Source organism: Vulpes lagopus, chromosome 6 (genome assembly GCF_018345385.1).
Source record: "Vulpes lagopus strain Blue_001 chromosome 6, ASM1834538v1, whole genome shotgun sequence".
Taxonomy (NCBI): Eukaryota; Metazoa; Chordata; class Mammalia; order Carnivora; family Canidae; genus Vulpes; species Vulpes lagopus.
Genome location: NC_054829.1, coordinates 87,727,187 through 87,739,921, shown reverse-complemented (window position 1 = coordinate 87,739,921; position 12,735 = coordinate 87,727,187). Strand labels below are relative to the sequence as shown.

At 37.9% G+C, this 12,735-nt stretch overlaps 1 protein-coding gene across 5 annotated transcripts in view; it reads left to right on the top strand.

Annotated features, from left to right (window-relative positions):
* Window positions 1-12,735, top strand: part of FAM13A (family with sequence similarity 13 member A) — a 350,236-nt gene that overhangs the window by 298,322 nt on the left and 39,179 nt on the right. For all 5 annotated transcript variants that reach the window (XM_041760046.1, XM_041760045.1, XM_041760047.1 and 2 more), the window contains 2 exons: window positions 4,340-4,416; window positions 4,806-4,848. In XM_041760046.1, coding sequence (XP_041615980.1) covers window positions 4,340-4,416; window positions 4,806-4,848 — 120 coding nt within the window. The remainder of the gene's footprint in view (window positions 1-4,339; window positions 4,417-4,805; window positions 4,849-12,735) is intronic.

The following is a 12,735-nucleotide window of genomic DNA, read 5'->3' as shown; positions in this document are numbered from 1 at the left end:
TGTTGCTCCTGGGCATGTGGCTCCTTCATTTCTGTGGGAGGAAATTAGACTGAATTTGGGTGGGTAGCTACAAGCTTTTCTATCAGCATCCTCGTATCATCTCTGTAGTTCTTTTTAAATATGGATTAAGTTATACAGCTGTTTTAAGGCAAAACATAAAATTATGAAAGGATACAAAAAGAAACACGTTAATCCTTTGTAAATGAGAATATATCAAATATTCTCCTCTAAGAGCTCAAAGTTAGGATAATGAAACTGTTTTGACTAGCAGTGTTCTCTGCAGCCTTCAGACTCAGCTTTTTGTATATGGAGGGAAAGCATTTTTTTCAGTGCCCTCTATAAAGGTTTTGTTAGCATTTTATAGTTTCAGAAGGCAAATTTGTTTTTGCTCCAAGTGTTTTCAAGTGCTTCAGTGGTCAAACAGGTTTTGAGCCTGACTTTCAATGCCACAACAGAGAGAGGGACCTAGGGGAAGAATTGAAAATAAATTCCACAGTCTAAAGCTAATTTTTTTCAAGGATTTTGTTCTTTTTAGATTTGAGGTTATTTTTATGATTGAGGAGGGTAGTTCTTAAAATTCAGTTCCCTCTGACACCCAAAAACTATCCAAATAAATTATATTATAGCACATTTGTGTGTTTTGAAAGTCACTGGTAAAATTTAAACGAAGCAGAATTTTATGGATTATAAACTAAGCTTGATCTGTTTTTTTAATGCAATTCAAGAAGCAATTTTATTAAAATTATTCTTTTTTTAAATTTATTTATGATAGAGAAAGAGAGAGAGAGAAAGAGAGAGAGAGGCGGAGACACAGGAGGAGGGAGAAGCAGGCCCCATGCAGGGAACCCGACGTGGGACTCGATCCCGGGACTCCAGGATCACGCCCTGGGCCAAAGGCAGGCGCTAAACCGCTGAGCCACCCGCGGATCCCCCATTAAAATTATTCTTAAAGTCATAGTTCTTTGCTGTGTCTTAAAATTACCTATGTAAAAGATCCTAAGTTTAGAAGACCAATTAAAAATTAATGCAATAAAACATTTTTATAAGAGTTTTATTACCTTAACCTTTAATAAATGCAAACATTAATGAACTACTCTTTTACCACACCTAGAGAAGTGTTTGGAACATAAAGCAGTTCAAAACCTTCAAAAGGAATTAAGTCCATATTTTCTCATAATACAAGTACTATTACAACTGGAGAACACTTGAAAGTTCAGTAGCAAATTTCTGGTACAATGGAAGTCTACGTTGCAGCTGTTCTTTTGACCTGTACATTCCATTTTCCCCTTCTCCCACCTCAGTGAAGTGAGGGAATGGCTGATCTGTTTCTTTATCTTCATCTTCCCTCCCTTTAGGCAAAGAATGGAAGTTAGAATTTATAGCATGTTTTGCACCCATGGAAATAGGTACTTTTTTTTACTGTATTCAGAGATCTTTACTACCCTTATTTCATTCTGAAAAAAATTGAGATAGGTTGCCATTTATAACACATTCTTCACATGTTCCTGTTTCCAAAAGGTATAGAGGCAACCCAACTGCCTTGCTTAAGGCACTGCTAAAGAAACACTGTGTGCTTGCATGCTGCTTTAGTGAAAGCAACTCATGAATATTCAACAGTCTCAAATATGTGGACAACATGAAAGTTGGAATTACTGTGAAGCCTTAGAAGGAAATATGGAACAATATTGAAAGTCACCCTTTGTTGATTACATCTATAAAAAAAAAAAATAGATCCTTAGGGAGTTCTTAAACATAGGGATCATTTTTTTAAAAAGCCAGTGGGAGAGGGAGTCCAAGTTACTGCTTACTGATGTTAACCCTGGAGATCAGCTAGACTTTCTCACATTTAACAGCTGCTTTTTGCAAAGCTTTCCATGGTATAACATAGCTGTCTTTTTTTACAATTCTCAAGACCTATAAGCAATTATATCTTGGTTCTTTTTATTTAGGAAGAAAAAAAATCTTATATTCTTACTGAAATATCTAAGTTTATATAATACTATTATGGTTTACTTTCTCTTCTCTCTTTCTGAATATTTCCTAGCCTTAATGTGAAGATTTTTCTTTATTCTGAAATAGTCATTTGCATATAATTAAAAATGTATCTCATTGACACTGTTTTAAAATGATATAAGAGTAGAGAGTTGTGCTTTCCCTGGGAAATCATGTTTCAGAGGTTTAGAAAAACCTAATACTATTACACTAGATCTTACACTAAAGATTTTGATAATCTATTGAAGATTACCAATGAGAACAAACTAAGATTCTTTGTCATAGGTATAACCCCCTTTATCAGGAAGATCACATTCAGGTAATAAGAGTAATTATGCTTTGGTTTAAGGAGAGGCATTTTAGAGAGGCCTCTTCTAATTCAAACTTTAGAGTTATAAAATGTAAACATAACTGAATATTTTCATAATTTTTATTTCTCAGATCCATTCTAAAATTAACTGTGTAAATTATTTAAGTGTGTAAATTGATGTTTAGTAATGGCAGACACAGACACTCTTTCCATTGTCTGGAACATCACCTTAACTGGAGAAATAGCAGTAAAATATTTTGGGAGACATGAATTTCATAGTTTTAGAAATAATGACAGCATTGGGATACCTGGGTGGCTCAGCAGTTTAGCACCTGCCTTTGGCCCAAGATGTGATCCTGAAGTCCCGGGATCGAGTCCCACATCAGGCTCCTTGCATGGAGCTTGCTTTTCCCTCTGTGTCTCTGCCCTCCCCCCCTCTGTCTTTCATGAATAAATAAATAAAATCTTTAAAAATAATAATAATAAAATAAAATAAATGTACCGGATATTATTCACATGCTTTACATGTGTTATTTCCTTTGATCTTCATGGCTACCTGTGTTAATATGTTAATACTACCATCTCCATTTTCCAGATGTGGATATTGAGGGTCAAGTAGGGTCAAGATGATAAATGATAGAGCTAGGATTCAAACCCAAACATTCTGACTCTAGAGCCACCATTGTAACTATTATGTTATGCTGTGTCTCCCTTTGTTTCTACTATTTGATGGAGCCTGGGGTTTTAAGTTTTCAGAATTCCAGATAAGTTGGCCAAACCAACATAAATGCAAAATAATTCATTCATCTACCAAGCCAAAGATTAGTTTTCTACTCTATGTGTTTATTTTGGGAAGATTTTTATATATGTCAGTGTCATGGGATTATTGTGAACCTTAATCAGATTTACTTTGTAAAGGATTTTTCATGATGGGAGGTTATAAATATGTAGATGAACACATGTTGCTTCAAAATGTGTCTTTCTGATGACATAGAATAGGTGGATTGTGCTTAATATCCTTTTAATGCAGATATGAATCTTAGAATTTAATGAAGTTCAAGTTCAGATCTCCAGGGCAGCTTTTTTTTTTTTTCAGTTTACTGAATGTAAAAGTGCTCTTGTTTGCTTATTTGTAATCTTCCTTCATGGGAATGGCTTACTTATGTGCTCAGTCACCTGAATTGTATTTAAAAAGCATTGGCCATGTCAAAAACTTACAGGTATGCCTCCTGATAAGTGTTAAGCCCTCTAGGTCAGCCTGAAATACATGCTCTTCAAAGTAAGTTTCCTGTTTATATTTTTTCAATTTTAGCTGATATAAGGACTATTACAGAAAGAAAAGTACTTAAATTAACATTTATTTTTACAGATAGTTTACAGTTTAGGTACAAGTTATATGATATCCCATATTATATTGGCAGTTTATCCTGAAAATATTTCAAATAAGCAGTGAATATTACATTGGTCTCTGATTAGATTCAAGGTCAGATTCCTTGGTTCTAGTTCTAATGCTACCCTAATGTCCTGACAGTCTGGATTTTGCTATGTTTAGCTGTAATGTATGGATGATGTACCTAACAAAGACATGATCATGTCTGTGATGGTGTCAGATAGTCTCATTAAAGGGATGATAAAATCAACATCCAATTTTATGTAAGCAGCATATACTAAACTTTCATAATTTTACTAGTTTTAACAAAGGTAGAAATATGAGAACCAGAATTGGTTTATATCTTCATATTATCTGATTTTTCTATTATACTTTGTTTTTTTTAAGATTTTATTTATTTAAAAAAATATATTTTATTTATTTATTCATGAAAGTCACAGAGACACAGAGGGAGAAGCAGGCTCCTCACAGGGAGCCCAATGTGAGACTCCATCCCTGGACCCATGATCATGCCCTGAGCCAAAGGCAGACGCTCAACCGCTGAGCCACCCAGGCATCCCTGATTTTTCTATTTTATATAAAGGACGATCTGCTGTTACATATTTCTTGCCATTCCTACTAGGCAACCATGATTTGTTTTGTTACAGAATATGGAAAGCCTCAGTTCTACAGCATCTCATGAGAGGCCTGGGGCTGATGACGTTGAACTGATGTCCGATGAAAGGTAATTTTAGCACTCCTTTCACATTGCTTACAAAGAACATGAATAGCTTTCTTTTTTTTCTTTTTCACTTAACACAGTGTTCATTACAAGAACTAAAAAGAATAGAATTAAAGGTCTATATATTTACCAATAGTATTTTATAAAAAGGAAAATGCTTTGAATAGAAAATCTGCCATCGTGCAATTAATGACAAATAACCATATTCATGGTTGTGTTTCTGGTTTTGTTTTCTTTTGATTTTTTGTTTTGGTTTGGTTTTTGATTTTACAAGAATTTAATTTAAGGCCATTCAGCCTACTTTTAAAATAAATCATAATTTCACTGGATGAAAAGCATTGTTCTAAAACTGACATTATATGATATTTTGTTGTTGCTGCTGCTGTTTATAGCAAAGAAAATGAAAAAGACGGCAGACACACCCCGCATTTTGAGGTGAGTAGCAAACAAAATCATGGTAATGAGGATGTCCATATATTCCTGGGAGCACACGTGAAGCATTATTAGCCAATCGATAAGGGATAATTAGATTAAGTGACAGGACTGTGATTGGTCAGAAAGGCAAATACTGCGACATAAATATTCTTTGAGAAATTCTAAGAACTCTATACTTTTGCTTTTATTTTGCTTGCAAAGAGAAACTTCAGTAGCATAGAGATTTCCTTTTAGATTTTCCATAAAATGAAACAAAAAGTCAAAGCTACTGATTTAATTTTCCATATTTTTATGCCTTTTTTAAGTGATTGAAATAAATAGGTAATGATTTAGTGGATCCGTCACAAAGATTTATCTCATTAATTTTCAAATTAAGATAAACTTCATGTGAGTTGCTAAACCCAATTTGTTTTCTGAGTTTTGTCTCAAGTAAACCATAGAGGAAAAAAATACCTAACTCCCTTATGTTGTCTACATCTTAAATTTCCAGTTATTTCCTGTCTTCCTCATTTTCTGAGGATATGGCATGCTGACCCACAGCATGACTTCCCTTGCTCCCAACTCTGGCTTCCATTCAGTGTGCTCAACCCCATTTTCATTCATGTGTGTGTGTAATATACTTCCAAATGCTTCCAACTCCACTTTCAGTATTTTTATCAGTTTTCCCTCTGGTCAGATTTAAAGTTTTTTTCAACCTGTTCTTGAATTCTGATCCTTGAAATATCATTTATACGTAGAACTCTCCCTGGAACCCAGTGACTCCTGATCTTGATTGGACATTGTCCTAATTCGCTGATAGAGTTGCCCAGTAGCATCTATGGAGTCCTGCCATGGGTGGGTACTGTGCGAGGGGCTAGGATTCAGTAACAGCTGCAGTGCCTACCCCCCTCAGAATTGTACCATGTGTAGGGGGTTAAGAATCTAAAAGCTGCGGACCCCCTTCTTAGAAAAATGCACACTCGTGTACAATTTGGCATAAAATTACTGAGAATGAATGGCCACCTCCCTACCAATGCTATGGACTCCTCATATTCCCTGTATTCAGTTCTTGTCATGTACGCTTCATCGGCCAAGCTGGATAATAGGAGGGGAATGCTTCCTCTTTCTGACTTCAAAGCTTCTGAGCCACATCTTTCATCTCTTATTTCCAACTCCTTTAAGCCTCCTTTCTTGGGACCCAGGCAACCAGCTGACACTTTTTCCCTGACACCAGAGCAGTTTTTTCAGAGCAGTTTCCCCATGATAGCATCGCTTTATTTTTCTTCTCATTTCACCCTTTCTCTGCTCTTTTTCTTCTACTCACAGCAAGCACTTACTCATCATGCCATTGAACATTACTTTAAAGAAAATTGCTTTGCCAGCCTCCTAGAGAGGTCTTCTCAGTTCAGTCCCTTTTCTACCAATTATCCTTTATGGGATTAAAAGGTATCAAGCAATCTTTGTGGATGGACTTCATAACATTAACTCTCATAAATTCTGAGTGGCACCCAAACAAAATCCATGCTGAATTCAGTTTTGTCTTGGTATTTCTGTGGACATCTCCCATGGCAGTGGATGAATCAGGGGGAAAAAATCTCAAATCCTTCTTCCAGGTGCCAGGTCCTATATTCTTACATGTGTCAGCCATGTGCAGTCACCAGTCAGCACCTAGCCTACCATTGGCACTCCTCAAGCTTTCACTATTAATAATCATTGTCATCATAATAAGTTCAGCTAGGAGATAAAATTAGACTGTGAGTTAAAATCCAGCCTAAGCTCTACGTGTCACCTTTCTTTTACAACTGCCCCAAAGGAGAAAAACAAGACATCACTCCACAAGATTGGGATGATGCTTCTCCTCGTGAAGGCATGTGCTTCTTTCCCTGAAGGAAATGTATATTTAATTATTAGTGATGGACCACAAAAAGACCTGTTTTCTCTTGTTGACGGTGTGATGTCATTGTTTACTATTTAATATGTGTAGCACTTTTAGAACTTATTAAACGGCCTAAACAGTTAATCTGATGTTCTGGTAATGCCAAAATAATTCCTAAATTTCAGAGGTGAAAAATAAGTCTAGACTGTGGTGAACCCTCATGGAATTCTACTTTTATTTCACGTCTCCTATAGCATCAGAGTGAGAAGTTGGCATTTGCATGCCCATCATGGATGGCTCTGATAATGTTTCCAGTTTCATTATGAAGACAGTTGGCCCTCATTAATACTATCCTTTAAATTTTTCCTTATAAATTCTTAGACTCATGAAAGATAAAGACAACAAATGCCAGCTATTAAGGAAAGGTGCTAATTCTTGTTTTGACTAGCATCTCCATGAGAATGTAGAACATTAAACACAGTCTCAGAGATGCTCCTTAGAAGGACACATAGGCAGAGAGAGGCTAGTCTTAGAAGCTGCGGCTCAAACACAAATGCAGGCAAAACCGTGACTTTACTTTTGAAATAAGCATCACAGGGGATCCCTGGGTGGCTCAGCGGTTTGGCGCCTGCCTTCGGCCCAGGGCATGATCCTGGAGTCCCAGGATCGAATCCCACGTCAGGCTCCCTGCATGGAGACTGCTTCTCCCTCTGCCTGTGTCTCTGCCTATTACTCTCTCTATCTTTCATGAATAAATAAATAAAATCTTTTTTAAAAAATGAAATAAGCATCACAGCCCTAAATGTATTTTTGTGTGAAGGCGTGTGTTGAGAAGTGAACGAGTTTATCCCTTCGTTGTATATCTTTTTAATTTTTTTAATCAACTAATCTTACCCAAAAAGAGAATCTGCTCAAGATCTCAGATGGTTAGTGAAAAAAAAGTTAAGAGTCCCTTCAAAATGCCAAAAATTAAAATATGATTTCAATGGGGAAGTTTCTGAAAGGTTGGCATTTTAATAAAATATCCCTTTTGGGCTGTATGAAATGAGCTAATATAAGGAAGAACCTATTGTACTATTCCCTGAATATGTTGGGAGTCCAAAGTCTTTGTTCTTTTCTTTTTAAACTCTGTGAACAACTGGAAGTATCCAAAGGAAAAGTCATTCTTAAAACTAGCAATTTCTAGGTTCTAAATACAGATTCTAAAATACAGATTTTCGAAGTTCTATTTACAATGGAACTTAAACTTTATGCTTCAATTTGATCCCTTCTGATAAGTTATTATCTACTGTGGAAATATATCATGCTTCTGTATGAAATCCGGAATATTAAAACTGTAATCTTATACTTAATCTCTTTATCAAGAAAGCAAAACCTGTATGAATTATCGGGTACATAGAAGGGTATTACCTTATCTAGAAGAGGTCATTTTATGTCAGAAGTATAAAGTTAATGAAGTGTTCAGTTCTTTCGCAATATTTTTACATTCTGTATGCTTTCTAAGCCTTCTGCTTAGAAGAGCTTAGAAGCATACCTTTGATAACAAATAAGACATTCATAATAAACAAAAGACAATTTCCCTTTTTTTAATCCTGCTTCAAAAAAAAAAGTAAAAGAATGGAGAGAGAAAGAGAGAAGACAAGGGCTTTCCAATCAAGACTCAGTATTAATATTAATTATCAAAAAAAAATATTAATTATCAGACATCCGAAATGTAGGCTTTTATTTGCCCTGAGCAGATTTGAGATCAATTCTGAAATATGCCTGTCAACAAGTATTTATGAAATGAATCGCTGTTGTTTCAACTTCACTGTATTGAATGGAAGCTTTAGGATTTTGTTACTGATTTTAATGTTAGAATCAGAATAATTTAAAAAGCTCTGTCTGTTTAGATTCACTTCCCATTTCATCCAGGCTCTAAAGGCTACTGAAGCTTTGCAATTCACATGAATTTTGGAAATCTGTTATGTCTATTTTCCTTTATTGTCAGGCCAAACAGTAAATGTTTATGGTTCCATGTGGATCTTGTATTAACACTGTGTGGTTTCTTCCTGTGCAAACTGCATCACACAGTATACTCTCTGATATCACTGTTCCTGGCTCTGGTAAGCCATTAAGGATGTTTATTTATATCCTGTGCAGGGAAGGAGAAGGGATGGAACAAAAATCCACCATTTGAAGTCAGGGAAGGAGCAAGATCAGTGAAGTCTGAGGATCGAAAAATCCAAGCTAGGTTAGACAGGGGCAAGTCTTGACAAAGATCAGGTGAATAGACTAGTAATTAATGATTCTTTGACCTGAACATGGACTGTCCCCTAAGGCCCCAGCCCAGATGAGCTCTCTGAGTATTTGCTCCCAGCATCCTGTTTTTTTCTGATATAACTTTCATGACACTGGCACTTAAACATTCAGCATCTTCCTTCCACACTGAATTCTGTATCTTGTTAATTCCTGTAACCCTAGTACCTAGGACAGCATGTGTTCAGTAAACACTTGCCAGATGAATGAATGTGAAAGAGAGGTCGTGAATAGTTGGAAATAGCATTTTTTCACAGTTACTATGGGTTAGCCATTTTTATACATGCTTCTCATTTAATCTTCATAACAACTATGTCATGATGCCTACGTCATTCCCCTCACTTCATCTCATCATGCATTGTATCATCTCACGTCATCACAAGAAGGGTGAGTGTAGCACAGTAAGATATTTTGAGAGAGACAGACCACATTCATATAACTTCTACTACAGTATGATTGCTCTATTTTATTAGTAATTATTAATCTTTTACTGTGCTTAATTTATCAATTAAACTTTATCATAGGTGTGTATGTATAGGAAAAAGCAGAGTGTATACAGGGTTCAGTACTATCCTCTGTTTCAGGCATCCATTGGGCATCTTGGAATGTACTCCCGCCAGATAAGGGAGGGCTGCTGTAATTCACTTACTCTCTGATTTAACTGAAGATATAAGACATAAACAATAGAAGTTGAAACCAGAAATATTTTGGTACTTTAGAATGTCCTTGACACTTTAACATGAATGACCTAAGAGAAGCATCAAGTAAGCAAGTAGACAAGTACAATGCCATATGATGAGCACTAGGACAGAGTGTGGAACAATCTGGAGAGGTGCCTCACCCTATCTAGGCTAACGAATAGTTGAAGGAAGAGTAGTTTTGATGCTGGTGTATTGCTACAGAACCTGAACAGCTTCACCGTGGGTGGCCACGGAGCATCAGCTCTAGCTCCCATATGCACGTAAACCTTGAGCCCGCACCAGCAGCCCACTCTGCATCCCCAGGCACAGCAGCCGTATCAGGTTCTGGTGAGACCAGTGAGGCCAGAAATTGAGAATCAGATCTCTAGGAGCAGTAGGCAAGTGAAAGAGCAACCTCGGCGACTAATCACAGCGTTGTAGGACAGAGCCAAGTGTGTGGATGTGCTAGTGAGTGTGGTGCCCAGCGTGTCCATGCTATACAAGCCAGTGTGGTTTATGTAGAAGAGACCCCTCCACTGCTGTGTAGGAAATCAGCCAGAAAGTCCAGAAGCTTATGTAAGTTAACATAGGTCCATAGTGCAAGTGATATCCTGTTATCTGTGGCATATTCTAAACATCCTTACCTGGTGACTCCAGATACAGTGATCTCTTTGCTATTCCTTAAACACAATGACCTTGCCTCAGGGCCTTCTTCCTGGAATGCTCTTCCCATAGATAGATCATTCCCGCATTTCCTTCATATCTCTGCTCATATGTCACATCAAGGAAAGGCCTTCCTGACCACTGAATATAAAATAGCAGACTGTGGCCCCTACTTCCATCATCTCTCTTATTCTGCGTTATTTTTCTCCATAGTCCATATCACTACCTGGCTTGTTTTTTTTTTTTCTTTGTTTACAGTCACTTCCTGTACAATTCATTAGGACAGATTTCATTTTGTCCTCCAAAGTATCCCCACTGTCTAGAAAACTGTCTAGCATGTAGTAGGTATGCAAAAATTATGAGTCAAATAAATGAGTAAATATTATCTTTGTATCTCTAGCATAAGGCATGATAGCCCTATTATAAATATATATTATGTGATATATGTTATTACTGAATAAATTACTGAAGTTTTGACCTGATTCTCTTCTTTAGAATAATAGGATCTTAGGGGTTATCCATTTCAGCCTCCTACACAGGGTGGTAATCTCTCCCTCTCCTACATGCCTGACTCCCAGACTTCATTTGAACACTGTGAAGGGCAACTCAATAATTGACAAGGTGGTCCATTGTTGTGTTGCATCCAAATCAAGTGTCCTCAGAATTCTACTGGGCATTCCTGAGCCTCTTTCACAAAATGTCAGCTCTCTCAGTGCAGGGAGCTTGCATGTCTCACACAGTCCAGCACAGAAAGGGTACACCAAACCATGCTGTCAAAGGAATGAATAAATCTGTGGATTTAAAAATAAATAAATTAAAATAAAATAAAAAAATAAAAATCTGGGATCCCTGGGTGGCGCAGCGGTTTGGCGCCTGCCTTTGGCCCAGGGCGCGATCCTGGAGACCCGGGATCGAATCCCACATCAGGCTCCGGGTGCATGGAGCCTGCTTCTCCCTCCGCCTGTGTCTCTGCCTCTCTCTCTCTCTCTCTGTGACTATCATAAATAAATAAAAAATTAAAAAAAAATAAATAAATAAAATAAAAATCTGTGGATTTTGGAGGGGGAAAAAGTGTAATTTTCTAACTTCAATTTTCTTTGAAATGGATACTAATTTGGATGTAGAAAAAATGTAATCTCAATTTCCTTTGAAATGAGTGCTAATACAGATGTAGCAATCACAAAAAGTACACATTTTTACAATGGGGGGGCAGAATTTCAGGATTTTACACATGTTCTGTCAAGCAGTGCAGGACTCTGAGTGCCCTGACACACAGGTGTGGCAGGAAGCAAAGCCAGTGTCTGGCATTAGGAAGGGACTCAGGCTGACTACAGAACCCAGCTTAGGCCTGCAGGTCTTCCCACCAGCGTTCATTCCCATCTGCAAGGCCTCAGCCTGGAAAACACATTTTACCATTATTACTCTATTTCTAAAATCCTTCCATGGCTTTACATCATCAACTACAGGATAAGATCCACACTTAGCAGAGCATACAGGCCCTTTCTCAGTCCAGCATCTGCTCACCTGACACCCTCATCACCTGCCTGTCCCTCTTTCCCGTCCTCCCCTTCTGTGACCAGCCAACCCCCCAGGTGCCTGTCTCTGCACTTCCTCAACCCCTCTCACCCACACTGCCCCCCAAACAAAATTGCTGTTGCTGACTGTGCAGGGAACCTGAATGTCTCTTGTCTCAGTTTCTTCACAATGCATCTTAGAACTCCTCTCTTTGAGGAGCATGGTTCGCCTTGCATTGCTGTTGGACAGGCCTCCTCTCCAAAACCTGTCTCTGGCGTTTTGAGATGTGGCAGTGCTTTCATCTTCCTACGGTGCCCAGAAAAGATGAAAAGACTGATGGCCTCATCTGTGCACATTTTATGCTCCAGGCACTGTGTTAATGGCCTTTCACACCTTCTCCCAGATCTTCAAAAGAACCTTGCTAGATTGATACTGTTAACGCCATTTCACAGATTAAGGAACAGAGGCTCAAAGAAATGAAGCCCCTCAGCCAGAGCACCAAGCTAGTAAATGTCAGCCACATGGCAAACCCAGGTCTACCTGTAAGCAAAATCCGTGTCCATTCCACTGTAGTACAGCACAGGGGGCTGATATATGTTTTTCATGAAGAAGATGCTGTGATTACAATATGAGTCAAATTTCTTTTTTTTTTTTTCATTTTATCTTTTAAAGATTTTTTATTTATTTATTCATGAGAGACACAGATTGGGGCAGAGACACAGGCAGAGAGAGAAGCAGGCTCTATGCAGGGAGCCCGACGTGGGACTCGATCCTGGGTCTCCAGGATCATGCCCTGGGCTGAAGGCGGCGCTAAACCGCTGAGCCACCCGGGCTGCCCTGGAGTCAAATTTCTTATATTCTTCCCTTTTTTATGCC